This window comes from Nannospalax galili, unplaced genomic scaffold (assembly GCF_000622305.1).
Source record: "Nannospalax galili isolate Female #2095 unplaced genomic scaffold, S.galili_v1.0 scaffold945, whole genome shotgun sequence".
Lineage (NCBI taxonomy): Eukaryota > Metazoa > Chordata > Mammalia > Rodentia > Spalacidae > Nannospalax > Nannospalax galili.
The window spans coordinates 563,587-591,029 of NW_008352650.1; the positions used below are offsets into that span (position 1 = coordinate 563,587).

Consider the following 27,443-nt stretch of genomic DNA (forward strand, 5'->3'; position numbering starts at 1 on the left):
AAAAGGACGAAAAGCTGGACCTTAAATCCCTTCTAATGAGCAGTGTTAGGTCCTCTAACGAAAGGCAGTCGGGTCTTTTTTTTAGTTCTGGTCTTTTGTTTTTTGTTGAGACAGGGTCTCCCAGTAGTCACGGCTGGCCAGGAGCTCACTATTCAGACCAGGCTGGGGTTGATTTCAGAGAGCCACCTGCTGCTGGCGTGTGCCCCAGTGCCTGGCTTTCAGTTATCGCAGGGTTTTTTGGGGTTTTTTTGAGATAGGGTCTCACTAGCTCTGGCTGGCATGGAAGTCTGTGTAGACCAGGCTGTCCTGGAACTCAGAGATCCACCTACCTCTGCCTGAGTTCTGGGATTAGAGGCGTGTGCCACCATGCCCCGCCCAGGACTAGTTCTTAATAGAATCTACCTTGCTGGTCAAGGGGCCACTACTACAGTTTGCATCTTTTTTTTCTTTTCTGTTTGAGACATAGTCTCACTTTGTAGCTTTGGCTGAGCTGGAGCTCATGTAGGAGGCCGCCCTGAAGCAGCAGAGATCCACCTGCCTCTGCCTCCCGAGTGCTGGGATTAAAAGGTATGTGTCAAGCCTCTGGTGCACTGCAGCCCATGTTTTGGAGCCTGGTCCCTCCAGGGGGTGGGAGGTGTTCAGGGGGCAGCAGGACCAGAGTCACAATCTTTTTCTTTGCTGGCCGTAAGGTGATCAGCTCTGCTCTGCTCTGCCCTGTGCCACTGCCTCGATGTGCTCCCTTATCACAGGCACAAAGCAACAAGGGAAGCACGCTGTGCACGGAGCCTTTGGCGCTGCCAGCCAAGATTCACTTTCCCATTCACATCCGGCCTCCCAACCTCTTGGTTTTTTGGAAGTCTCACACTGTAGCCCAAGCTGGCCTGGAGCTTACTACTTCGCAGTCCAGGACGGCCTCAAATTCACAGCCCTCCTCCCGCCATTGCCTCTGGAGGGCTGTGAGCCTGTGCCCAGCCACACCTTTTCTCTTCACAAGCTGATTATCACGAGGGAGCGCCAACACGTGGCTAGTGCTCGCAATGGCCTGAAGTGAGGGACAGCGAGGGCCTCTGGGACCATCGCCGGGCATCCTTACCCAGGCGGTCACCAGGAAGTTGGCCGTTCACGCTCCACTCGATGACCGTAGCGGCACCGGGCAGTGGGCTCCTCTGGCCTTCTGAGTGCTCATTCTCTCCTTCCTCTTGCTGTGATTCGTGCTTTCTATTTTTCCTCTTCTTTTTCCTTGGAGACTGTGTCCAGGTCTCGGACTCAGAGTGGTGTGCAGAGGAGCAGCTATGGGGAGCCAGAGAAGGGAGCTGTCAGTCTCCAGGAGCACCGCAGGCAGGAGCCGCTCACTTGCAGCACCCCAGCAGTTTCCATGATTTTGGCGCTTATCTCTGTAGGAAGCGCCACCCCAGGGGCTGGTGAGAAAGCACTTGCCACCAAGTCTGCTGACCTGAGAGAGACATCAACTCCTGTCCTCTGACCTCCTCACAAGCACACACACAAATAAATAAATGTAACTTTAAAAGGGCCAGTGAGATGACTCAGCAGGTGAATGGGCTTGCTACCAAGTCTGATAACTTCAGTCCAACCCCAGGACCCACAAGCTAGAAGGACAGAATCAACTCCAGCCAAAAACCAAATAAATATAAAAAATTAAAAACAAAAGGGCACTCCACCACAACATGGCTGAGGACTGCTCTCTGTGACAGCATTTACTCCGCAGTAAGCTTAGAGACACCGGCTGTGGTGTGAGGCTTCCTGTACCGGCTACATACTCAACATGATGCTAGAGATTCCTCTCCACGCACCTACGGCAGATTCTCCACATGCATGCACAGGCTGCTGCAGCAACGTTACCTAAACACACAGCCCGGCCTGGGGCCATCTGACCCTGTGTCCCCCGACCATCCCACGCAGAGTGATGGCCAAGGCCTAAATGTGGCTGTCCTTTCATCCCTGTGGGGAACTAGTACTCACTGACACAGGAGGACACAGTCTATGTTCCGTCCACATTTATTACCCCAGACCAATGCTGTATTCCTAGCCCACCCCATCTGGGAAGGCACTGACTTCCTTTCTTGATAAGAGCCATCGCAAGCCCGCTCTTACCTGTGCCGAGGTGGGTCCCGGGACAAAGTGGCTTCTTTGCTGAGTGCCTCTGATCCCTTCCTCCTCCTCCTCTTCCTGATGCTCACGTGGTGGCTGTCCAGGACATGACTCACTTGATGGCCATTCACCTGAGGCTGTGTGCCCTCCTCCTTCCTGCTCCTAGGACTCCAAGGTTGGCCCTGGGCCTGGTCCTCCTGCCAGGGGGCCACGGCCACATCCTCCAGGCACCACTTCTTGTTCTTCTTCTTCTTCTTCTTCTTCCTGAGGGACGATGCAGCTGCTCCCGTCAGGCAACGTGGGAGGCGTGTGTCGATGCCCAGTCTCTGGGGGTCTCTATTAGGGGTCTTTTTCCTTTTCTTGGAGGGGCTCTGCAGGGCCTCAGTGGCCTCTGGCAGCTGGTGTAAAGAGGACGTTAAGTCCCTGTTGACCTGAGGCAAGGGAGTCCAGGCAGAATAGTGGCTCTGTGGCTCTGATGTCCCTGGGGGCTTGGGACTACTACTGGACAGTGATGCAGAATGGGGGCTGACAGGATGCTTCGGGAAGGTAGATGGTTGGGGAGCAGATGACACAGCCCTGTAGGGACAGTGGTGACAGGGAAGGTCATTCTGGAAGACAAAGACACACCCTTCCACCTTCATTCTACCTCCCCTTTCACTTCAGCTTTTAAATGGGTAACTCTGCCCATGCAATTCCCGGACACATAGGAATTCCATGTTTTCTGAAGGCAGGCTAACAAAATTCAAAGCCGACCTAAGATCAAAGTTACTATCAGGCAGTTTAAGTTTAAGGGTTGGTTTCTTTTTCTTTTTGTAGTGCTAGAGATTGAATCCAGAACTTTGGGCTTGTCAGGTAAGTGCTGCTGCACCACTGAGCTACATCCCCGCACAGTTCGGAATCTAATAAACTCTAATTTTATTTTTTAAACTCAAATGTGGTACATGTCTATAATCCTAGAACTTAGGCAGTGGAATCAGGCCAGCCTTAAGAGACAGATCAAAGGCAGCGTGGGTTACAGGAGAGCCTGTTTTAAAAGCAAAAAATAGGAATGAAGACATGGCTCACTGGTTAAGAGCACTGGCTGGTCTTGCAGAGGACCTGGGTTCGATCCCCAGCATCTAAATGGCAGCCTAACAACCGTCTGTAACTCCAGTTCCAGGGGATCTGACACCTTCTGATTTCTGCAGTCACTGCACGACACAGGTGCACTGACATACAGGTAGGCAAAATACTCATACACATAAAATAAAAAGTGTTTGCCTTGCAAACACGAAGCCCTGGGATCTATCCCAGGCATCACAAAAGACCAGGTGTGGCAAGTTATACCTGTAAACCCAGCACTCAGGAAACAAGATGCAGGAGGATCAAAAGTTTAAGGTCATTCTCCACCACACATTAAATTTGAGGTCAGCCAGGGCTAGAAAAGACCCTGCCTCAAAAACCAAACAAAACCTCTCCCCCCAGATAAATATAAACAAGAACAAAACAAGCAAACCAAAACAAACTAAATTTTCAACTCAAGGGCACGGTAGCACAGGCCTTTAATCTCAGCATCTGAGAAGTGGAGGCAAATGGACCCGTGACTTCCAGGCCAGCCAGGGTTCAATAGTGAGACCCTGACTCAATAAAATAAAAATTCAGGGCCGGGCATTGGTGGCGCACGCCTTTAATCCCAGATTAAAGGGAGGCAGAAGCAGGCAGATCTCTGTGAATTCAAGGCCAGCCTGGTCTACATAGCGAGTTCCAGGACAGCTGGGGCTACAGGGAGACCCTGTCTCAAAAAGACCAAAAGAAAAAAAAAAACCAAATGTGTTAAGATGTATAGTGTAAGTAAAAATGATCAGGAAAAAAAATTCCTATCCAGGTTTATCTTTTGACCTCCAAAAGCCACAGTTGCTCCCGCCAGGAGCCACGTGGTCCAGAAACACAGATGCACAGGGGCAAACAACACTGTAAGAGAAGTGCAGGACTAAGCAATCCTAGGCGTGCCTGTGTGGCCGGTTTCAAAGGCTTAGTAAATGCCTGAGACTGTCTTTGCCACCATCCGAACCAAAACAGGCTGCAGCCGCCTTGCCAGTGCACTCTAGGCGTCTGCTAGAACGCCAGGAAAAAAAGTTCAGGCCAGGCATGATGGCACACACCTTTAGCCCCAGCACTCCGGAGACACATTTCTGTGAGTTGGAGGCCAGTCTGGTCTATACAGGGAGCTCTAGGCCATCCAGGGTTACACAGTGAGACCTTGCCAAAGGAAAAAAAAAAAACAACTCCTCTCAAGTGGTTCACATTTGGGGACCCCAACATTTAAAGATGCACAGAAATGCTAGGGATGGGTGTGTGCCTAAGTGTGTGTGAGGGGAGAGGTAATATGGAGCCGAGTCCTGGGGGTACAATCAGATGTCACTCTCTTACACAGTGAGATTCTGAAGAGCACAGGAGAGCCCAGCACCTTATATCTGCCCCTCAGCTTTTCCCTCCCCAGCCGCCAAGGCACGTGAGTCCCTGCTGGCCACTGTATGAGCCTGTGTCAGACATAGAAGTGGAGACACTTCTTACCACCTGTGAGCACAGTGTGACTCAGCGCTTCATTGGGTAGGAAAAAGCAAACCTGAGGTCATCTACATGGGATCACACTGCCCTGGAAACAATTCCACAGCACCAGGGCAGCACAAAGCTGGTAGCCAGGAGACATGGGATGCGCACAGGGCTAAGGCGGGTGATGTCATGACTGTGGCAGGAGAGATGGACCTGCAGGGGTACACAGGCCTCTGGAGACTAAAGGCCAGGCCAGAACGCAGCACTCCAGGCTGCAACACACTTATGGCAGGCAGATGAAAACTAGAGACTATGGAGACTAAACTGCCTCTGACCAACCGAGGGATGGAGATAAGAGGGTCCTCTGTTCCGAAGCCCCATGGCTCTTCAGCCAAGAACACAGAACCACAGGAGGGGTGGAGCCAGCAACCCGGCGCCTGCACCCAAGCTCACCTGATTTTACTGACAGGCTGAGTGGAGGCAACGATGGGGTGAGTGGCTTTCATGGGGTAGGTGAGGTCGGAGAATGGAGAGGGGGGAGGTGAACGGAGGTCATTGCCGATCGCCCTCCGCAGGGTGCTGGCCTGCAGTTATTGACATAAATAAAAACTTGGTGGTCTAAAAAAGGTTTCCGTGAGTGAAGAGGGAAAATAAAATAAATATAAATTAATTAAAATAAAATAAAAGAGCCCAGAAAGAATGAGGGGACAGAGGAGAAAAGGGGGGTGAAGAGGGGAGGTAGAAGAGTGGTGTTGGTTAGAAATCAAAACAAAAAAGGAAGGAGGTTTAAACCACCACCTCAGCACAACCAGTACTGCTGCCCACACAGCGCTCAGCAGGAGGCACCCTACCTCCCCTCAGCCCTCTTGCCTGCCACCCGCTCCCCACCCTTCCCACTCTGAGCAGCCTGGTTGGTGCCCAGCTCTTCCCTTCTGGCTCAACTAGGAGATTCCATCTATAGAAAACTGGGAGCTCTGGCTGGGCGTGGTGGCACACGCCTTTAATCCCAGCACTGGGAGGCAGAAGCAGGCGGAGCTCTGTGAGTTCAAGGCCAGCCTGGTCTACATAGTAAGTTCCAGGACAGCTGGGGCTACAGAGAGACCCTGTCTCAGTAAGACCAAAAAAAAAAAAAAAACAAAACCCCAAAACTGGGAACTCCTCTCAGCCTAGATGCCACGGGCCACCTGACATGTTCAGCAACCAGTGTCCGGCTCAAACCCCACTCTCTTCACCCCAAGACAGTCATTTCATAGCTGGCAAATCCCTGGGCCTACCAAAAGGCATTCTGTTCCTCTGGAATAAAAAGACCACTGTCCTCCAGGATTTCCTGCCCTCCTACTACATTACTACATTTCCACCTCCTGGGCCCCAAGGCAGTCCATCCCACACAGACCCACCTTCTTGGCTGACAGGGCCAGCTTTTTGGCTGGCGGAGGAGACATGAGGCTTGTGGGCTCGGTCGTGGTGGTGCTACCTAGGGCAGGGGATTTCAGCTTCGCCATCTTGGGATCTGTTCCATTTGGCAGCACTTTGGAGTGGCCAGCCGTTGGAGAGTTTGTTCCCTGAGAATCACAGAAATGGGCAGCTCTGCCCTCGGGTGTCTGCGGGGCCTTGGCAGGGACGCTGCTGGCGGAGTGCTCGGGGCTGGAGCTGTTGGAAGGCCCCTTCTCCGGGTCCACATCACTGCCTTCCCCCTTCAGCTTGTGCCCATTAGCAATGGCTTTAGCCAGGAGCTTTGGCGAGGTAGAGAGGACACTGTCCCTGCTCTCCCAGGAGCTAGGCCGTTGGCTCCTGGATTCACGGGTCCCAGGTGAGCCCTGAGAAGCATGGAGGGATGAGGTGAGAGAATGCGGGGAAGCCAGCTTCTTCACCTTCTTCCCAGGCTCCTCCAGGAGGGCCGGCATGTATGTGGGTGTCGGGGTGAGCTTGGGGGTCGGAGTGAACTTGGGGGAAGGGGACCCCATGGATGCCTTTGCAGGAACATATCCGTTCTGTGACTTCAGGCCTGGCATGGAGCCATTCCTGGACACAGGCACACCGACCTCCTCAGGGGTCTGCAACTTTTTCATCAGTACAGAGTCTTGTCGCTAAAAAGAAACAAAACAAACCAGTCAGAGCCCAAGGGAGCACGGGCCAGGGGAACACCAATGCAGGCTTCTGTAGCAGGCACGGCCTCTGAGAGCAAATTCTGTACCAGCACACGGCGAAGAGCTCTGTGCACCAGCACACAGTGGAGGAGGCTGCTGCTTCTCTCAGCAGCTGCAGTGCTTGGTGACTTGTCTGTCTTCACTGTGAAAGCAGTATGCTTTCATCAAGCTTTGAGAAAAGTGCACATGGGAGAAAATGCACCCAGTTCCATCACGGCCTCTGCTGTGGTGTGCTGCACCCCCATCCAGGCCCCTCACGGGTGATACTCTGGTTTTCAACTTCTGAACAGCCGCTATGCAATGCCTGATGGTTTGTATGGCTTGTGTTACCCTCTAATCCATGGTGTGCTTGTCTGTTCTCTTTCAGACAGGGTCTCCTGTAGCCACCCAAGTGCTGGGAGCAAAGGTGTGTGCCACCACATCAGGCTTAAGTCCATGATTTTTTTCTTTTCTTGGCCTTTTTGAGACAGGGTCTCCCTGTAGCCCCAGCTGTCCTAGAACTCACTATGTAGACCAGGCTGGCCTTGAACTCACAGAGATCCACCTGCCTCTGCTTCCGAGTGCTGGGATTAAAGGCGTGTACCACCACGCCTGGCTAAAAAAATCTTTTATTATTTTTATTTTATGTGCATGCGCGTATTGCCTGCATGTAGACAGCCCCAAGTCCATGATTTTTTAAAAAAGATTTTTCTAAGCTTACATATTCACCAAAAAATTAATCGTATTTTAGAAGTAAATTTAAAAAAAAAAATCCCAAGAGATCAATTAAAAATATGCCTCCAGGGGCTGGAGAGATGGCTCAGTGGTTAAGAACACTGGTTGTTCTTGCAGAAGACCCGGGTTCGAATCCCAGCACCCACACGGCCGCTAACAACCATCCATTAACTCCATTCCCAGGGGATTCAACAGCCTCTTCTGTCCTCTGTGGGCATTGCACAGCACGGGTGCACTTATCTACATGCAGGCAATACACACATACATATAAAATAAAAATAATAAGAAAATTTAAAAAAAAACAAAGAAGAGTTTGTTTTGTTTTGTTTTTTAAATGCCTCCAGGAGCAGGCATGGTGGTACACACCTTTAATCTCAGCACCTGAGGGGCAGATGCAGGGGGAGCACTTCTGACCAGTCAGGGCTAGTAAGATGCTGTCTAACAAACAATCAAACAGACAAATTCCAAAAGACACGTAAATAAGACTCTATACCATCCCAGATTCAAAGGAAGCAACTTTCTTCTATTCACTTTTGCTCTTTTAGTCTGCCCATCCCAAAGAACCCAGACCCCACAATGTACCACGGCACATCTCCAGAGGAGAATGTACCTAAAAGGCTTCTCACTACCTGTAGAGCTAGGGTTGCATTTTTAGAACATCTGAATAACCAGTTCATTGTCCTACACAGCTGTGTTTAACAGGAAGGAATCCTGTTGCTGTACAATACTATAAGTCAAAACTTGCTTTCTTTCTTTTTTTAGATAGGGTCTCCCGAGTCCCAGCTGACCTGGAGCTCACTATGTAGACCAGGCTGCCCTCCACCTCAGAGATCTGCCTGCTTTTGCCTCCTAAGTGCTAGAATTAAAAGTGTGCATCACTACGCCCAGGAATAGCCTTCCTCTCCCCCACCTCCACCCCAGACAAGGTTTCCCTATAGTCCCAGCAGGCCTGGAACGCTCAATGTAGACCAGGCTGTGGGCATTTACATACTCCTATAGGTTGGCTGTTTTCTTAAAAGACTCCATTCTTTCAAAGAAAAGTCTCACATACATGTTTTGTTTAAAATACAAAAACAACCGGGCGTGGTGGCAAACGCCTTTAATCCTAGCACTTGGGAGGCAGAGGCAGGCAGATCTCTGTGAGTTCAAGGCCAAGCCTGGTCCTACCTAGTGAGTCCCAGGCCAGCTGGGGCTACAGGGAGATCCTGTCTCAAAAAAGACCAAAAAAACAAAACAAAACAAAAAATACAGAAACAATTCATTAAATTTATAAACACAGTAAAATGAGTAAAATTTACCTAGGAAATTTGGGATTAAAAGACTGAAATTAGAAGCTAAACACACCTACATGTAACCAAAAATATAACTACTTTACTTCTACACGAATTTTTTTCTTTTTGAGACAGGGTCTGCCTGTAGCCCCAGATGGCTTGTAGACCAGGCTGACCTTGATCTCACAGGGATTAGCCTGTCACCTGAGTGTGCAAATCAAAGGTATGCACCACCATGCTCAGGTAAATTTTAAGAAATCTTAAAGAATGTTTTGTCCTCGTCAAGAAAAATTACCCCATAATTATGTGTCTTTTATGATATGCTGCCTTATTTCTACAACATTTAATCCAGGAATCAAGTTAAGAAGTAAACATTTGCTTCTTCTAAGGATATCTGACTATTTTTGTAGCTCAAAGGCATTTGATCCGCCCACCTCTGCACCATGCCCAGCTGAAAACATGCATTTTTTAGAAAAGATTTTAAAGAGTATGTATATGTACATGGGCTTGTACATGAGTACAGGTACCCTCAGTGGCCAGAAGAGGGCATCAGATCCCTCTGTAGGAGTTACAGGTCTAAGATGGATGCTAGAAACCAAACTCTGGTCCTCTGCAAGAACAGGACATGCTCTTAACCATAGAGCCAGCTCTCTAGCCCTCAAACTTGCTTTTTGATATGCATTTATGCAATGAAACTAGAAATTCCTGCCCTCTGACTCCCTAACACTTACCAGAGCTGTATGAAAGTAATCTGTCCTGTTTACAAACGTGTTTCATGTTTATAAACTTCAGCTGCAGCACAAAGCTTCTCTCTTTTGCCACCACAATCCTTGAAACTCATGCGCGGTTTTACAGTTGGGCTCTCAGGCTGGAGAATGGCTCAGCAGCTAAGAGCACTGGCTGCTCTTAGAGAGGACCGCACTTCATTTCCCAGCACCCACATGGTGTTTACGACTACCTGTAACTCCAGTTCCAGGGAATCCAACACCCCTTCTGGCCTGAGGGCACTGCATACACATGATACACAAACATACATGTAGGCAGAACACACACACATAAAAATAAGCAAATCTAAGAAACTTTCTCCAGTATTTGCTGAAGGGTGGGAACATAGCAGTGGAGCATCTGCCTAGCATGCAGGTGGCCAGGGTTCAACCTTCAGCACTAGAACTGGAAATGGGATTAATAGGCCGTGAATGTTTTATGAACTTTGGTGTATGTGGCTGAATCCCACTTACTATTTATTCATTTATTTATTTGGTCTTTTTGAGACAGGGTCTCCCTGTAGCCCCAGCTGGCCTGTAACTCACTCTGTAGACCAGGCTGGCCTCAAACTCACAGAGATCCGCCTGCCTCTACCTGCACGTGTACATACATACTAGCACCAGCTGTGCCATGAGCATACACACGCTGAGCAACACCTTCCAGTCTCTTAATGCAAACATTCACCAAGTTTTACTGTTTAATATTTCATGTACAAAAATTTACATTTCACTTTTTGCTAATCTCTACTTCTTACCAATTTTAAGGTTACGAAGTCTTCTTTTAGAGGTTTAATTAGAAATCACTTCTGCTTTCTAAAGGGTGGTACACGCCTTTAATCCCAGCTGCGGGCATTTACATACTCCCATAGTTTGGTTGTTTTCTTAAAAGATTAAAACTCCATTCTTTCAAAAAAAAAAAAGTCTCACATATATGTTTTGTTGTTTAAAATACAAAAACAGCTGGGTGTGGTGGCACACGCCTTTAATCCCAGCAGAGGCAGAGGCAGGCGAGATCTTTGTGAGTTCAAGACCAGTTTGGTCTACATAGTGAGTTCCAAGCCTGTCAGAGCTGCATAATAAGGCCCTGTCTCAACTGCCAAACCCCCAAACCAAGGAAGGATGGAAGGATGGAAGGAGAGGGAGAGAGGGAGGGAGGGAGGGAGGGAGGTTACTTCTACTTCCAGGCTGTTTCCTAACAGAATACATCCTCCCTCGCACTGCAAAGCCTCTCCATTTATTGAACGTCTATGTACACACTGGTACTCATTTAAAGTAAAATGAAGCTAGGTGTGATAGCTCACACCTATAATTCCAGCACTCAGGAGGGGGGAGGATCATTTTGAGTTCAAGGTCAGCCTGGGTTATAAAGAAAGACCCTGCCTCTTCCCCTCAAAATGACTATGTATCTGTGGTACATTTGGGAAACTGTCAACGTTCATGGTAAGTAAAGCAGTCATGCCCTGCAGCTGTGTCTAAGGAGATGCTCTGGGCACCAGGGTCTGCCTCCTCCACCTCACAGTGAGGCTGCCAGCTCTGTGACAGACTGTAGTGACTTCAGCTCTGCAGACAGATCACGTGGCGTATCACTACATCAATCCCATGTTCCTAACAAAACCTTCTGTTTTCTGGAAGGCTAGGTTTAGAGATGACTAAAAGCCCTGCAGCCTGCAAGGCTCTGATGCCCTTCAGTGGGAAGGGAGATCTCCCAGACAGGCTCTAAAAAGGTCAGTGGACACTGACCATCAGACAGCTCACAGTTACCATCAGTAAAACTGAGGTAACAAAGCGGCAGAAAAGTCCAGGTGCCCACAGTTAAGCTTCATTGCTCTGTGTGCATAGCTATGTTTATGCATACATATCCACACGTTTCTACTCTGAACGATATGAATAAACTGCCGCCATCATGCCATTTTACCCCAGGTTATGTTGTGTCAAGCGCCACAGAATGGGACAGAGGCACAAGTTCATTACCCCAAACCAGGACACCAGTGTTGGCAGAAAATGCAGTGGGCTGTCTGCATTAGAGCCTGGCATTCAGTCCGCCTGCTGAGCCTGCCCAGCATGTCCAGGCAGCAGCTGATGCCCAACAGGCTGGTACAGGGCTGCCGCCTACAAACTCCCCTCTTGTGGTCGAGGTTCTCCAGAGACCCCTGGAGCTCTACCACCTCTTTGGCTTACCTTTGCCATCAGTGGGGAGGAAGCCACCCCGTTGCCAGGGATCTTCTTGGGGTGATCTGGAATAACACTGGGACGGCTAGGAATGGTGGGGCCTGCCCGGGAGATAGGGCCCTCAGGGCTTTTCTTTGAGCTTGGAACCCTGCAAAGGAAAAAAGCAATCAGGGAATTTTCCCACTCGTGGCAAGAATGGAATGCACAGCAGTATCGGAGCAAGGGACAGTCAGGATCCCACTGGCAAAGCAACACGCCCGGGATCCTCAGTGTCCAGACAGGCTCTCACGGCTCTCACTTGCCCTTTTCCCTCCAAAAGGCTAGGGCAATCCTGGACATTCATGTGTGAGAGACAGAGCCCGGATGGTCAAAGGCCTTCCAGAAAAGATCCTCAAGGAACCAGTAAGAGCCCCCAAATCTGCCACCCAGACTCAATATGGTGGCACAAAGTAGCAGTTCCCCAGGGATACCCTCCAGCCTCTAGGTCAATGGGTAGCCACCCACAATAGCTGCTCCATCCCTCACCCCCTCAACCCGAGATGGCTTCCCGTTAGGAAGGTGCCAAAGCTGTGCCACACAGAGCCAAAGTCTTCATTTATTAAACAACAGAAGGTGACAGTTAGCCACTTGCTACCATGGATGGTCAAAATCCCCTCTGCCCTTCCTGATCTCACCTACCCACCCAGCAGGCTTAGTTGAATGATCCTTCCCAGTGGATAAGCTCCTTACAAGTGACTGTGGGATGGTATCCACAGAATTCCCAGGAGTTTGTAGACAGAAAAGGATGGAGGGACCCCTGGTTCAGGCAGAGCATGCCCAGGGCGCGAGCAGTTCTGGGAAGTAGGGAGGAGGTTCCTCACCGCAGGTAGAAGAGAACGTAGGCCTGCTGGTTCAGAACCACCTTAGCATTGCTGGGATGGACCAAGGAGTCGTTCATCTGGTACCACTGTCCATTGCTGGCCTGAGCAGCCCGGGGGGGACAGGAAACCACAATCAACAGACGGTCCACAATCCACATACACCCCCTAGTTTTGAGATAGAGACTTATTATGTATTCTAGGCTGCTCTCAAACTCGTGATCCTCCTGCCTCAGTCTCCTGAATACTGGGTTTATATAGGCATGGTTCAGCAAAGTCACCAGTGAATCAAGAAGGAAAAAAAAAAATCACTAAAATTGTTAATCATTTAAAATTACATTATTTATAGGAGGGGGTGTGTACATGTTTCACAGTGGAAGCGCGGAGGTCAGAGGGCAACATGCAAGAGTCAGTTCTCCCCTTTCACCATGTGGGCTCTGGTGAGCGAACTCGAGATGGTCAGGCTTGGTGATAAACACCTTTACCTGCTGAGCCAGAACCACACTTTAAAAATACGTATTTTTATCCATTCACAAAAACAAGAAGGACCTGAACACAAACACAAAACACTGCCACTTTCCAGAGAAAAGTGTGCTCAGCCTCATTCAGACCTCACGGGCACGGGCCGCTCCTCCCAGAAGGCACACCGGCCCACAGCCACAGAGGCTGAGCACAGAAGCCGGCACTCACCTTCACATAGCAGTAGTAGTGGCCAGCATGGCAGCTGTAGCCTGAGTGCACCAGGACAGCATAGAGCCCGTACGTGACAGGGTCACCATTGCTCTGCGACATGTATGGACGGATGTTCAGGAACTCAGGATAGCCAACATCCTGGTTAAAAAGGACAAGGGAGGCAACATTCACTCAGAAGCATAAGGGGCATTCTTCTTTTATATCCATCACTCAAAAAATGTCTTGCTTCACCGGAGTGGCGGTGCATGCCTTTAATCCCAGCACTCCGGAGGCAGAGGCAGGCAGATCTCTGTTGAGTTCAAGGCCAGCCTGGTCTACATAGTGAGTTCCAGGCCATCTGGGGCTACAGGGAGACCTTGTCTCAAAAAGACAAAAAAAAAAAGAAATGTCCACTTTGACCAGTCTTCACCATGTTCTCTAGGTTAGCTTCCAATTCACTATGTAGTCTAGGCTGGTCTCCAACTCAACTAAGTAGCCAGGTTCCTATGTAGCCCAGGCTAGCCTTAATTTGTAATCCTTCCATCTTCATCTCCCAAGTGCTGGAATTACAGACGTGGCCACCACATCCAGTTTTTTTCTTTCTACTGACAAACTCTGAAAAGTCAATATATACAGAATGGGTTTATGCACCACAACATAACCTCATTATGATACAGGGGACTTCAAAATCAAACAGACTACTGCTTCTCAGACTGAGCTGTACCGAACTGCTTTCCTAAGCTGCCCAGGGAGGCTGCTCAGGACAAAACCAAAGCAGTCATGTACCAACAACCTACAGCACAGCACAGCGTAAACAACACAGTAAAATGAGGGTAAATGACTCCAGGAGTATGTCTACCCAATTCCTTTTTAAAAACTATTACATACAGGCCACCTGTGGAGGCACATGCCTTTAATCCCAGCACTTGGGAGGCAGAGCTGGCAGATTTCTGAGGGATGGAGATCAGCCTGGTCTACAAAGTGAGTTCCAGGCTAGGTGGGGCTACAGCGAGACCCTGTCTCAAAGACTGCCCTCAAAATTATTACATATCATTTGTGTGTGTGCCATACACATATGTCACAGAAGCTGTGTTGAGGTCAGATGACAACTTTCAGGAGTTGGTTCTCTCCTTGCATCCAGTGCGTCCTGGGATTCAAACTCAGGTCCTCAGGCTTGGTGGCAGGTGCCTTTACCCACTGAGCCATCCATCAGCCCTAGACAATTTTTATATTAAACTCTCCTCTTAAAGATTCAAAATACAAAATAACTTCATGAAGGCCCTGAGAAACCCTGCAAATATGGCCCCTGTGGCTTAGACAAGTGTCTTGCCCCAAATACGTAAGTGGCTCTAAGAACAGAAAGCTAGACTTCAATACAGCCATTGTTTAGTAAAGCCCCATTGCACAAAAAAATCTGGGGGGTCTTTTTGAGACAGGGTCTCTCTGCAGCCCCAGGTGGCCTAGAACGTGATATGAAGACCAGGTTGGCCTTGAACTCACAGATTTCCATCAGCCTTGGCTGGGATTTGTGCCCCACCACACCTGGCTTCAAAATCATTTTTTCACACCATGTCATCAAAAGCCTTAGCATACAGTCACAGACTGCACGTACAGATCAGAGCTAGGCCATTCAATGCTCACCATATTTATTCTTAAGAGAACCCTGGTCTTCCAACTCAGGAACCCCAAAAACAGGCAGGTAGAGGTTGGGGGAACCAGTAAGACAGTGGCTTTCAAAATGCACTGTACATGAGGCTGGAATGATGGCTCAGCAGCTAAGAGCACTGGCTGGCTACTCTAGAACAGAACTTGGATTTGGTACGCAGTACCCACATGACAGCTAACAACCATCTATAACTTCAGCTCCAGGGGATCTGAAGTCCTCTTCTGGCCTTTGTGGGCATTGCGTACATGTGATACACTTATCTGCAGGCAAAACACTTGTACACATTTTAAAGTCACTATATGTGGGCCGGGCATAGTGGCGTACGCCTTTAATCCCAGCACCTGGGAGGCAGAGGCAGGGGGATCTCTGTGAGTTCAAGGCCAGCCTGGTCTACATAGTGAGTTCCAGGACAGCTGGAGCTACAGGGAGACCCTGTCTCAAAAAGACCAAAAAAAAAAAAAAGTCACTATATGCATGGGGCTGTGGAGATGACTAAGCAGTTAAGAACACTTGCTGCTCTTCCAGAGACCCAAGTTCAGTTCCTGGCATACTCTGGCTTCAGGGGATAGGATGCCACCTCCTGGCCTCTGCAGGTACCCATATATGTATGACATGTACTCACACAGACACCCACATACACAGAAATAAAAAATAAAAGTAAATCTAAAGAAAAATTGCATTGTATGTAATAGCAATTAGAGGTTTTCAAGAAGCAGACTCCCAGGCCCTGCCCTGTGAAGAGGAGTCCAGCTGACTGGTATGCAGACACTCACTCAGGTGGGGGGACACAGTCAGCACTCACTTTGGTGATCTTCCCGCCACTGAAGTTGGCAAAGCGCTTGAGGGACAGGGTTAAGACATTGGATGTTCTGTGGATGGTGAAGCGCTTGCTGGCTGGAACCTTCTTCTTGCATCTAGGAAGAGTGAACAGAAAACTATTAGTTTAAGCTCTTCAGTGATATGGTTCCACTACACTGGTGAACGGGACTGATTTAAGGCTCTTTCTAAATGAGTTTTGAGCACCCCAACCACTAAAATCCACACGCTTCAAGTTAAAGAAAGCTCCTGAAGGACACAGACGAGAGCGAACCGGCAGTCCTAAAGCAAGGTGACCTCCTCTACCAGAGCTGAGGAAGAGGCACAACTGACAGCCTTTGAGGTGATGCAAGAGAAACACAAAAGCAGATGAGGCCAAGCGATAAACAGGCAAGCAGGAAGCCAGCCTATGCAGAGCAGACAGGTAAACGGATGGGAAGGGATGGAGATAAAGAACATCACGTCCCAAGTCCAGGGAAGATTTAGAGAGGGATAAAAATGTAACACAACAAACAAAAAACTTGTGACAGGAGAATCCTGGGAAGCAGAATTAAAAGTTTTCTTTAGTGGTTGCAGCTTTAAAATAACCCATGATCCTACCCAGTAGACTTCGCCACCATTTTAGGGATAAGGAGTTCTGTGTGCTGACACAGAAAGATGCCCATGACCCAGTTAGTTAAAAGCAGAAGCTGCAGATAGGTCTCATCAAAGAGACAGGAGCGTGTGCATGTGAGTGTGCATGTGCTTGTGAGCGTGCGAGTATGCTCCTCTATTATATCCTGAATGGGACTGTGGGTCCACCCCTTTGCCTCTCTGTGGTTAGTTTTGCACCCTAGACACTGGGTAACATGAAACCAAACCTCTGCCACAGGGCCAGGTGCCAGGTGACCAGAGCTATGGACCTCAGGGACACCCCTCCATTCACCTTGCTGGAGGGCCTGTCCACAGGCCAGATTCAGGCTGCTTACCAAGTGTGAGCAACTGTACCCTTGAGGGAGGAACAGGAGATTTATTTTATGGTTTTCTCTTGCTACAAAAATGTGACACTTACTTAGCACACATATAGGCATTTTCTCCACTCAGGACATCTGATTTCACGAAGAGCTCCAGGGCGCGCACAATATTTGCAGCTTGCTGAGGACAAAATGGAACAGAATTAGTAGCAGAAGAAAAAGGAAAATTTAAGGTCTTTTCAGGCTAAGGTGGCAGATGACAAAACCTGACTTGCATAAAAATTGGACCACCATCCCCGACTCCCTCCCCCCACCCCCTGCCCAGGCACAACACCCATAGCTAAGGAGCAGCTGGCAGGCTGTGCGGTAAGAGGGAGCACCACGCGAGGTAGCAGGCACTTTCACCTCAGGCTGCTGCAGTAGCTCAGAAGCTCCTGGTCCCAACAAAGGCAAGGACATCTGGCCTCCAGGCCCACATCCTGCCTCCTGGCCCATCTGCTCCAAAGGCTGTTCCCAGCATGCTACAGGTTCTCTCCTCAGACCCTCACTGTGTGCCTCAGAACACAAACTCAGCCTTACTTTTTTTTATTAAATGAAAGCCATCTGCATAGCAAAGCAGCTAGCTGATGCACCAAAGGTGGCCTCGTGCTGTGGGCAGCGAGGGCAGCTCCTAGCAGGCACGCAGCTGCGGGGATGCTCAGCATGTCTTGTCCGAGTCAATTCTGACTTAAAGCCGTTCTCGCTGTTCAGCCCTCTCCCTCCTGGCACCCTCAGGAACAGACCCCAAGCATACCCGAATCTCCAGTGCTATGTCCAAGTAAGGGTCATAGGTGTCTGAGACGCTCTTGCACACGGAGCACTTCACTACAACAGAACAAGGAAGCAGTCAGCGGGCAGCTGTGATCCGTGAGGGGAGCCACCCAGGTTCTGAGACCTAGAACCACAGGTCTACAATGTTCAACTTGGTTCTTGCCAGGCTTTGCTCGCAGGCCTAGCCTTCCTGCCTGGCACTCTGTGCTGGATAGCTTTAGTGTCAACTTGACACACCTGGGTTGAGGGACCCTCAATCGGGAAATTGCCTCTATTGGACTGGCCTGTGGCCCTGTCTGAGGGGCATCTTCTTGATGAGTGATGTGGGAGGGCCCAGCCCACTGTGGGTGGTGCCACCCCTGGGCAGGTGGGCCTGTGTTGCATAAGAAAGCAGGCTGAGCAGGGGCCAGGGGAGCAAGCCAGTAAGCAGCATTCCTTCATGGCCTGTGCTCCAGCTCCTGCCTCCAGGTTCCTGCCCTGAGTTCCCACCTTGGGCCCCCTTATGAACTGTGACCTGGGAGATGTAAGACAAATAAACCCTTTCCTCCCCAAGTTGGTACTGGTCAGAGTGTTTTGTCACAGCAATGAAGAACAAACTAAGACACACTCCAAGAGAGTGGGCAAACCCTCCGCGGTCAGAGAACGCAGGCCGCACCCCAGGGGCTGAGGAGTTACTGTTCAGATCTCCTTAGCTAGAGAACACGTGGCCTGCTTACCTCGGGATCTGAGATAGCCTCCAAAGATCTGATGCACCAGCGTAGTAGCCTGAGTCTGCCGATCCAACCTGCAAGGCACAGCACAGCAAAGTACACTGTTAGCCAGTTTCCCGACTGTCCAGTCACCAGCTCAGCTGACAATAGGAAATTCCATCCCACATCAACCCCACACTTTCAGCTAGGTAGGCAGGCCCACCATGCCCAGAGTTCTGCAGATGTTCTGTTTACACAAGCTGCTGAGACCTTCACAGCCCGCTCCCACATCAGCAGGCAACCTTGCCATCCACACTACAGAACCTGTGTCCTCATCCAGTGGCACCACTGTATAAGGACCTGGAACTAGGTTGGGGTAACAGGCTCAGTGCTCCCCTGGGCTACAGAGCCTAAGCCCACAGGTTCATCAGTGCTGGCTCTACTGTGCAGGGATGGCTGGGCCCCAGACAGGCGGGTCACTGACTTCTCCCTTAGGACTGCTTACTATGGGGAATCTGGCACACTCAGCCTCACTGCCTAGCATCCCCAGGGCAAAGATTCAGCCTTCCTCAGTTAAGTATCAGTAACTGGGTCCTGCAGGCTCTGGACAACATACCACTTTAGACTCTGTTCCTGCCCCAGTCGCCCCTTGGCACTAATCCTGGCCCTGGAGTCTTCACTACAGGAAGATGGCCTGGGAGGGAGCCTTCTTCCCTGCTGCCTCTTCCTTTGCCCCCAGGTCCAGCTCCTCAGTCGCTTGATGACTCCCTCAGCTGCCATCTCTGTCAGGTGTAAAATCCTTGGCCACGTGTTGCGTGGTGCTCCCTCTAGGGCTTTCTAGTGGCCCATGCCACCCAATGGAACCCATGCTGCAGTTTACTGCCCTATGGCACCAGGCCTTTACTGCCCGTGGTACTTCCTGAAGTCAGGGAGTGTCAAAACACGTGAAGAAACAATCTGTATTGTGCAAAGTTAGGAAATGAAAAATTAACCACCACCGCTCATCGAAAGAAGGGACACTTTAACTCTCCAGACTGGCAGGGATGCAACTGTGGGGCCACTGAAACCCGAGAACAGCCACGGATGACAGAGAGCAGCTGCCCACCCAAATGGCTGCAGCTCAGAAGCTGGGAGAACCGGAGCACCCACAGCACCCAGCACAGAGAGGCTCCGGGTCCGGACGGAGCTGGTTCCGGACTCCAGCAGATGCTGCCCTCCACGCTTCCATGTGACCCGAGGACAGGAGCCACAAGAACCACGGAGGGAGGAGGTGGAGGCCAGCTGGGTCAGGCCCACGTCCCCTGCTGTCAGCACAGGGATTACCAACGGGAACTACAGGGGCCTGGGCAGTCTCCAAAGGCTGGGGAGGAAAGTGAAAGGGCAGGCGGGCATTCCTGAGACTGGGTGGGGAGGAGAACGGGGGCCACTCAGGGTTTGACCCCCCCAACTGGAAAAACCTCGCAGGAAAGCGCCCTCACACTGCCCTGTGCGGACAGAGGCCATGTGGTCCTTAGAATACAGGGGAGAGGGAAAGGGGCGGCCTCCACCTATGCACAGGTGCTCTGCGCAGAAACCAGCAGCAAAGAAGGGGCGACACGGTCAGGGGAACCGTCCCCGAAACAAGCATAACAGGAGAAAACTGGGAGGACCCAGCCCAAACTGGATTAAACCGCCTTGAACATCTGAGACCATCCCGAACAAGAAACTTTAGGTAATAAAAGCTAAAACAGCCAGGCATGGCGGTGCACACCTTTAGTCCCAGCACTTGGGAGGCAGAGGCAGGTGGATCTCAGACCCTGTCTCAATAAGACCAAAAAAAAAACCAAAAACACCCCCAAAACCAAAAACCAAACAAACCCACAATCTCATTCTGGGAGGGATGGATGGTACAGCACGTCAGGTACATGTGGCTCCTGCACAGGACTCAAGGTCAGTTACCAGCACCCACTTCCGACTGTTCATCACCTTCTACAATTCCAGGGCCATCCAGCGCCTTCTGGCCTCTGAGGGCACCTACGTATACACTACAGACAAGCACACACATGCCACTCACTCAGACATGCACATTTACACATAAATAAAAATAAAGAGGGGAAGCCGAGCATGGCAGTACATTCCTGTAATCGAGGCACTTCTGGGCAGAGGTGGGAGAATTAGGAGTTCAAGGCCAGCCTGGGCTAAATGACACATTGTCTTAAGTAAGTAATAAAGAGCACTAATTTAAGTGAAAAAGAAACAAGGCAGAAACCCCCTTCAGAGGTGGGGAGTGCATCAGGAGAACACACCCAAGTAAGAGCCAACCCGAGGCCCCAGAAGACAGGAGCACAAGCGGCTGAGACGGGGTTAACGGTGCTGGACGAGGTAAAGGCACTGGGTAACTGGAGGTCCTGACAAAGAAAAGCGACCAAGGCTCCAACCCAGGGCACCTCCCCTAGTGGTAAAAACAGAATGCCAGGACTGCAAGTGCGACCCCTCGACAAGTCACTTTCCCAGGAGACTCCAGAGGACAGCTGATACGAGGCTGTCCTTATGACGGGCCACACTGAAGGCCACTTTCAGGCTAACGCCAGAGCCGAACAACGCGGGGACGCAGGGACACACCGCACAGGGCAACCAGTCGGGATGTGACTATGTTGTACACTTTCAAATGTTTGACAACAGTGCCGAGTGAGGTGGCACAAGCTGTAACCCTGCACACAGGGAAGCTAAGGCAGGAGGAGCATGACCTTGAGGCCAGCTTGGGCTGCACAGCCAGACCCTGACTGAAAAACAAAACCAAGCAGCAGAACAAGCAAACTTGTACCGAGGTGGACTAAAACCCTGACGAACTGCAACGTCTCACCTCGGGTCTTACCGTGGGCTTCCACACAGTGCACTGACCCGCGTCCTGCCACTCCACACTGCTTCAACATAACGAAGGGATTTTAGAGGCTGGAAGAATTCACAGCCACAGCTGAACTTTTTAAAGAGAGCTGCTAGAGCAGAGCCAATGCCACATGATACTGCCAACTGCCCTGGTCAGGAGCGAGTGGGGGATCACCCCCCCGTGAGCTTCAGCAGTCGGGTTCCTGGACACCAATGCTACCACAAAGACAGCCTGAGGTACCCACAGCAATGTCCTGCTGTCCCCCGACAGAAAGGCACCCACAGCCAATCGGGAAGCGTAGGGAAGGCGAGCACGTACTTGGCATAGCCGTTCAAGCAGGCCTTCTGCATGGCATCGATGGTGTAGCGGAGGAACTCGTGTGCATCCTCTTGGTTCCCGAAGCGGAAGTGCCGGGCAATCTCTGGCGAGGGAAGGAAGAGGTAGAGAAGAGGTTGCCTGCCCTTCAGCAACCACCACCTGCCTTACGGTCAACTGCTCGTGGTCACTTTTCCAAGAGCCAACGTACCATGTTGTAGTGGTACACAGGCTCAACACAACCACTGTGGGCCCAGCTTTCCTGCCAACTGACCAGGAAGCAGGATCTCCACAGCACTGGGCAGCTGGGTCCAGTACAACCCCCGCCCTCCCCACCCAGCCCACACTCACCTGCCTGTCCTGATCACACAACACAGCTCCACCTAGCCAAAACCTCCCTGCTCTTCCAAGTGGGGCCCTTGTAGAAAGCCTCCCTCAGTGAAACAGTCAAAGCCACATGTCTAGACCAACTACCATGCCTTGGGTCTGCACCACTAAGTGCGCTAAGTATGGGACCTTCCACACAGAGCTGTTCCTGAGACCAGTCAGGGCTTTTCCCTTCATCTAACTGCAGTGAACACCCAGCAGGCACTAAACCACGAATCCAGTCTTACTTTTCAGGTCTCTGATGAAGGAGATGGGCTTGATTGCATTGCCACTGTTGGCAAAGGCCTGGACGATATGGTTCTGCATGACACATAGCATGCAGAAGCTTCCTTGGTGACCTGTGGGAGGAAGAAGCAAAGTCAAGACCAATGCTTCCCTGAGAATTCACGACACCCCAATCCAAATGAAGCCTAGACTGTCCAGGACAGGATGGGATTTGGGGGGGTCTCAGAGATCCCAGACCCCCGCAGACATGGACAGCGAGATGATGAGAGAAGTGCTTCTCTCTGCTGACTGGTGTCTGGGGGTCTGAGTCACACATCTCACATCTCACATCCACATTGCTGCCCTGTGCAAGACCCTTCTCCTGTCACTTAAACAAAAAATAAGTCCTATTTTTCAACATGAAATTTACAAAACACCTCTGGCACTGGGGTTGTGGGCCAGTTACACCTTTATAAAACTGAAGGCCTGAGCCAGGACTGGAGCACTGTGCTTGTCATCTAGGGGAACAAGTCCTCAACAAGAAATACAAAGAAACCACTGTACCTCCTGGGACAGAAAAGTTTCTAGTTATGCTGTAGGGTTGACAGCACAGTAGGGCTTCCTGATGGTCCCTTGACTTACTCCTCGAACATGGGGACTTCCACTCCACTGTGCTAGTAAAGGACTCACCACTGTTTATTACCTGCTGAAAACTCTGTCACAAGACAAACGGCAAATATTCTGACTTTGTAGCTACACAGCCCACATTAAAAAGTGCCACAGAACGTCACTGACGGACGGCCTGCTGTCCCTCATTTCAGTGTCTTGGAAGGGAATATCAGTGCCACAGGTGAGCTCCCCTCGGTCCCTCAGTCCTGTTCTCCACGCCCCTTTCACCAAGGGGGCAGCGACTCTGCATTAGACATGACTGATTCCATTCAGTGCACTCCTTAGGACACACACTATAACATCATAGCTCTGTGTTTACAAGCTCAGTTTATGTAAACTGCACTGTGCAGTCAGGTACCCTCTGCACCAGCAAGTTGCTGTCTTAAAATCTGTTGCTAATGCAGCTCTAGCTCCTTCAACCCCATGGCTAGAATAACCCGGAATGCATGGACAGGCCTGCTTCCACCTCCACCCAGCAAACCCCACCCTTCCATCCTTCTGCTTTTGCGAACCCACAACGTCCTTGTGCAGCCGGGTAAGTTTCTCTAAGGGATAAATGGATCTAGAAAAATTCCTGGATCAAAGAGAAGCATGCTTTGATTCGGCAAGACCTGCATACAATGCATGGTCTCCTAAGCTGATCTGGCCTGTAACGAAATCCAACCCCAATTAATTATCTTCCACTCAGTACTTCAATTAGCCCATTACTTAACGCACCTCAACAGCAGTGACAGAGCAGCCCGCGTCCTGCCCACAGGCACACAGGAACACGCTGACACTCACAGGAAACGCCCCTCTCGGAGGCTCAGAGAACTGCTCTGCGGTCGCCCTACGGAAGTGCTGCTTTTGGTTTGTGCTCTGCTGGCTTTTGTTTACGGTACTGGGGAAGCGAACTTCGGCCTTGTGCATGTTAGGCGAGTACTCTGCCAGCACACTACATCTCAGTCCTCTTTAGCTTCTGTAAGAGTTACCATCATTGCTGTCGTCATCATCGTCGTCATCGGGGCACATGCCAATTCCGAGAACATGTCTGTGGAGTCAGTTCTCCTTCCACCTGAACATGGGTTCAGGAGATGGCACTCAGATGGTCAAGCTCACACCTTTGCAATGTGAGGTGACTGGGAGGACAGGCCTGCGCTACTGGACCTGGCTCTCTTTGACTTTAACCACATCCATTCATTCATCTAGTTTTAGATGAGAGAAGTGGTTAGGGGAGACTCAATACCATTTACTTGTACTAAAACAAAACTGTATCAACTGTTAAAAGATCTCCTTTTCTGGGGCTGGAGAGATGGCTCAGTGGTTAAGAGCACTAGCTGCTCTTGCAGAAGACCCAGGTTCAGTTCCCAGCACCCACATGGCAGCTAACTAACACCTATCCTTAACTCCAGTTCCACGGGATCCAACACCCTCTTCTGGCGTCCCTGGGCACCAGGCACACATATACTGCACTTACACACATGCAGACAAAACATACATGTAAAATAAAAAGAAATAAAATCTTAAAAAACAAAAAAAAACCCAACAAAAAACCCCAACTCCTTTTCTAAAACCCAAATCTACGTAAGACATAGAACTCAAGTGGAAACAGCCTCCAGCCACTGTGGGCAGGCTGCTGACTTCTGCCTGATAAAACATCCCTACTAAGTAAGTGGGGCTGGAGACAATCTAAGGAAGGGATGCCTGAAATGGGGCTTCCCAGCTTTCCAGCAATATGAGTGTTTAAGGGGCACAGGGACACACTTTTCTGTAACTTAGAAACATAATAAAGCCCATGACTTTGCACACACAGCTGCTATCTGAAAGCTGCAGACTAAAGGATTTAATTCTGTGCCTCCTGTATTTCTTACTCAGCTGAATATTGGGCTGACAGCTGGCCTGTGGCAGGAACCTGGCTTGGTGCGGTACACACAGGAATTGCCAGGTACAGGCTGGCTTAGGCCCTGGGGGCATTCTGGGTAGCGCTCAAGGGAGAGCCAAGTCTAGCAGGGTGCCCAGAGAAAAGGGTAGAGGGAAAGACTTCTCTCCAGAAGTTTTACTCTAAAGAACCTGAGGCTGAATATGGCAGCACATGCCTGTCATCCTAGCACTTGAAGGCTGAACCAGGAGGACTGCCACAAGTTGAAGACAGTTGGGGCTACACTGTAAGACAGCATCAATAAGAGGAGACGTGTCACAGGACAAGATGGCCCACGTGGAAGGTACCAACCATGGTGCGTTACCAGCACCTACCACACCACACTGCAGCTGACCTGTGCCAGGTAATGAGGCTTTAGAGTCGTGGCACAGCATTACCTAAGTCAGTCCTAACAGAGCTGAAAAATCGCTCAGAAGGCTTCCTGCAACACAATCAAGCATGGAAGGGGTCCACAGGGAAACACATGGACAAGAAAATGGGGCTGCAGACACAACTCAGGAATTAAGAGCACCGGCTGCTCTAGCAGAGGGCCTGGGTTCAGTTCCCAGCACCCACATGGTGACAAACAACCGCCTGTAACTCCAGATGCAGGAGATCCGAAGTCCTCTTCTGACCGACCCCTGTGGGTACTGCATGCATGTGGTATATTTAACAAGCAGCAAAACACTCATACATATAAAATAAAATAAAAAAAAAAAAAGAGATGGGAGGCCACTTGTGTGGTTTTGTGAGGAGGGGATTTATTAAGTTTTATAATTTTTTTTTTTTTTAGTATTTTATTTAATTTTAGGTGTCTGGGATTTATGCCCTTATGAGAGGAAGCGCCCCCATTTCATACAAAGCCTGCGGAAGACAGAAGAGGCTGTCGGATCCCCTGGAACTGGAGTTACGAACACTTGTTAGCTGCCATATGGGTTCTGGGATTCAAACCTGGGTCTTCTGCAAGAACAAACCAGTGTTCTTAACTACTGAGACAACTCTCCAGCCCCTTTTTATTTTATGTGTAGGAGTGTTTGCATGTATTTATGTGTACCCTGTGCATGCAGTGCCTGCAGAGGTCAGAAGGGGGCATTGGATCCCTTGGATCTGGAGTTACGGATGACTGAAATGCCAGGTGAGTGCTAGGGACTGAACCCAGGTCCTCTGCAAGAGCTGCCAGTGCTCTAACCACTCCAGCCCCGGGTAGGAGAATCTTACTGCTAAGACCACGATATAAAGATGACAATCTGACAACTCTGACAAAAAGCCACCCAAGACAGCTTCCCTAGTACCCAGGTAACATCTGGAAATAGGGATTCTGACTACCAGTGGATAATCAGCTTTACCCTAAAGCGCATACAAGGCCTTCATCTGCCAGGAGCACTTGTGACTGTGTCTCTGCTGTACCATGTCCATGCATTCTTTTCTTAAGTTGCTAATGTTTCTAGTAAGACTAGGGTTAAACCCAGGATCTCACACATTAGGCCAGGACTCGAACACTGAGCTACATGCTCAGCCGCAATCAACTCTTTTTAAGTAACAGAACTCCTGAACGCCTCATGCAACACAGCTTTGGGCTACCATCACGCCTGTCTTGTATCCACTTGCCTCCAGACCCAGCCTGAGCGGATCCTTGTTTGTCCTAATTTCATGCTTTTCTTTTTCTTAAAAGCTTCAACAGCTACAAGCTGGCTCACCGGGGAAGAGCCTGCTGTGAAAGCAAGAGGACCTGAGTTCAAATCCTCAGCACCCACGTAAAAGTTGGGTACGACCACATGTGCTTATAACCCCAGCACTGTAGGGCTGAGAGAGGAGCACCCCAGGAGCTCACTGGCCAACCAGTCTAGCCAAAAGGGTGACCTTTGGGTTCAGTGAGAGATTCTGGTAATAATAGTAAGATGGAGAGCAATAAAGACAGCCAATGCACCCCTCTATACATGTGTACACCTGCACATATGTGCCCAATTACCACACGCACAAAAATGACATCAAGTTCTATCATATACATGATGAAAAGACACTAAACCATTTTGTTTATGTTTTGAATTTGTAAGCGGGAATTCTGGGCTGGGGGCATGACTAAGAGGTAGAAGGCTTGCCTTGCCCACTCACAGCCCAGCATACCACAGAAACACTCATGTATGTGCACATGTGCGGGCACACATACATGTGGAAGTGGTACTGTATTCTAAGAGACCTTCTTGACCACTGGACGTCATGTTACTAAGACTCATCTGGATGCTGAGCTCCGTGGCTCTGCACTGCGCACACTCCTGTGTAAGACAGTAACGTAAGTCTATTCTGAGGGTAGGCGCTTAAGGGCTTTCTGTTCTTTGCTATAGACTTTTTAATGCATATGTGTGTGAGCTCAAGTGTATGTAAGTGCACCACGTGCATGTAGGTGCCCAGAGGACAGAAGAGGATGTCAGATTCCTTAGAACTGGAGTTCCAGATGGTTGTAAGCTACCTGATATGGGTGCTGAGACCTGAACCTGCATCCTCTAGGAAGAGCAGCTGGTGTACTTAACTACTGAGTTGCCTCTCCAGCCTCTGTGTTTCTTGAGATAAAGTCTCACGGTGTAGACCAGGCTGACTTCACACTCAGGTCTATCCTCCTACTTGAGCCTCTTGAGTGCTGGGATCACAGGTGTGAGGCACCGCACCTAGGCCTGCCGCAGACATTTTCACTCTGTCAGATCCTGTCTGAGGAGTAGAACTGGGTGCTAGATTTCCTGACAGCTGACAGACTGTTTCTCAAAGCTGTTAGGCCAGGTCAGGCCAAGAGTACACAGATGCTCAGAGCTCTGGCTCTGACACTGGTGCACTTCTGAGTTTTCATTCCTCACATGTGTCAATAGTGGCAGGACGCTGAGGACCACAGGCTGCAAACCTCCTGTGCTTAACATTACCTAGTTCTCACAGACTACTGTCTTCTC

General features: G+C 50.0%; 1 protein-coding gene across 5 annotated transcripts in view; it reads right to left on the reverse strand.

The window, feature by feature from the left end:
- Positions 1 to 27,443, reverse strand: part of Usp36 (ubiquitin specific peptidase 36) — a 44,947-nt gene that overhangs the window by 7,338 nt on the left and 10,166 nt on the right. For all 5 annotated transcript variants that reach the window (XR_003846528.1, XR_003846527.1, XM_017802349.2 and 2 more), the window contains 13 exons: positions 21,965 to 22,075; positions 21,354 to 21,456; positions 18,197 to 18,264; positions 17,464 to 17,534; positions 16,769 to 16,851; positions 15,704 to 15,815; positions 13,254 to 13,394; positions 12,567 to 12,667; positions 11,716 to 11,854; positions 6,039 to 6,728; positions 5,095 to 5,225; positions 2,113 to 2,685; positions 1,094 to 1,290 (listed from right to left, as the gene is read on the reverse strand). Coding sequence is in view for 3 of the 5 variants with exons in the window: in XM_017802349.2 (XP_017657838.1) it covers positions 1,094 to 1,290; positions 2,113 to 2,685; positions 5,095 to 5,225; positions 6,039 to 6,728; positions 11,716 to 11,854; positions 12,567 to 12,667; positions 13,254 to 13,394; positions 15,704 to 15,815; positions 16,769 to 16,851; positions 17,464 to 17,534; positions 18,197 to 18,264; positions 21,354 to 21,456; positions 21,965 to 22,075 (2,520 nt within the window). In the remaining 2 variants the exon portion in view is untranslated. The remainder of the gene's footprint in view (positions 1 to 1,093; positions 1,291 to 2,112; positions 2,686 to 5,094; positions 5,226 to 6,038; positions 6,729 to 11,715; positions 11,855 to 12,566; positions 12,668 to 13,253; positions 13,395 to 15,703; positions 15,816 to 16,768; positions 16,852 to 17,463; positions 17,535 to 18,196; positions 18,265 to 21,353; positions 21,457 to 21,964; positions 22,076 to 27,443) is intronic.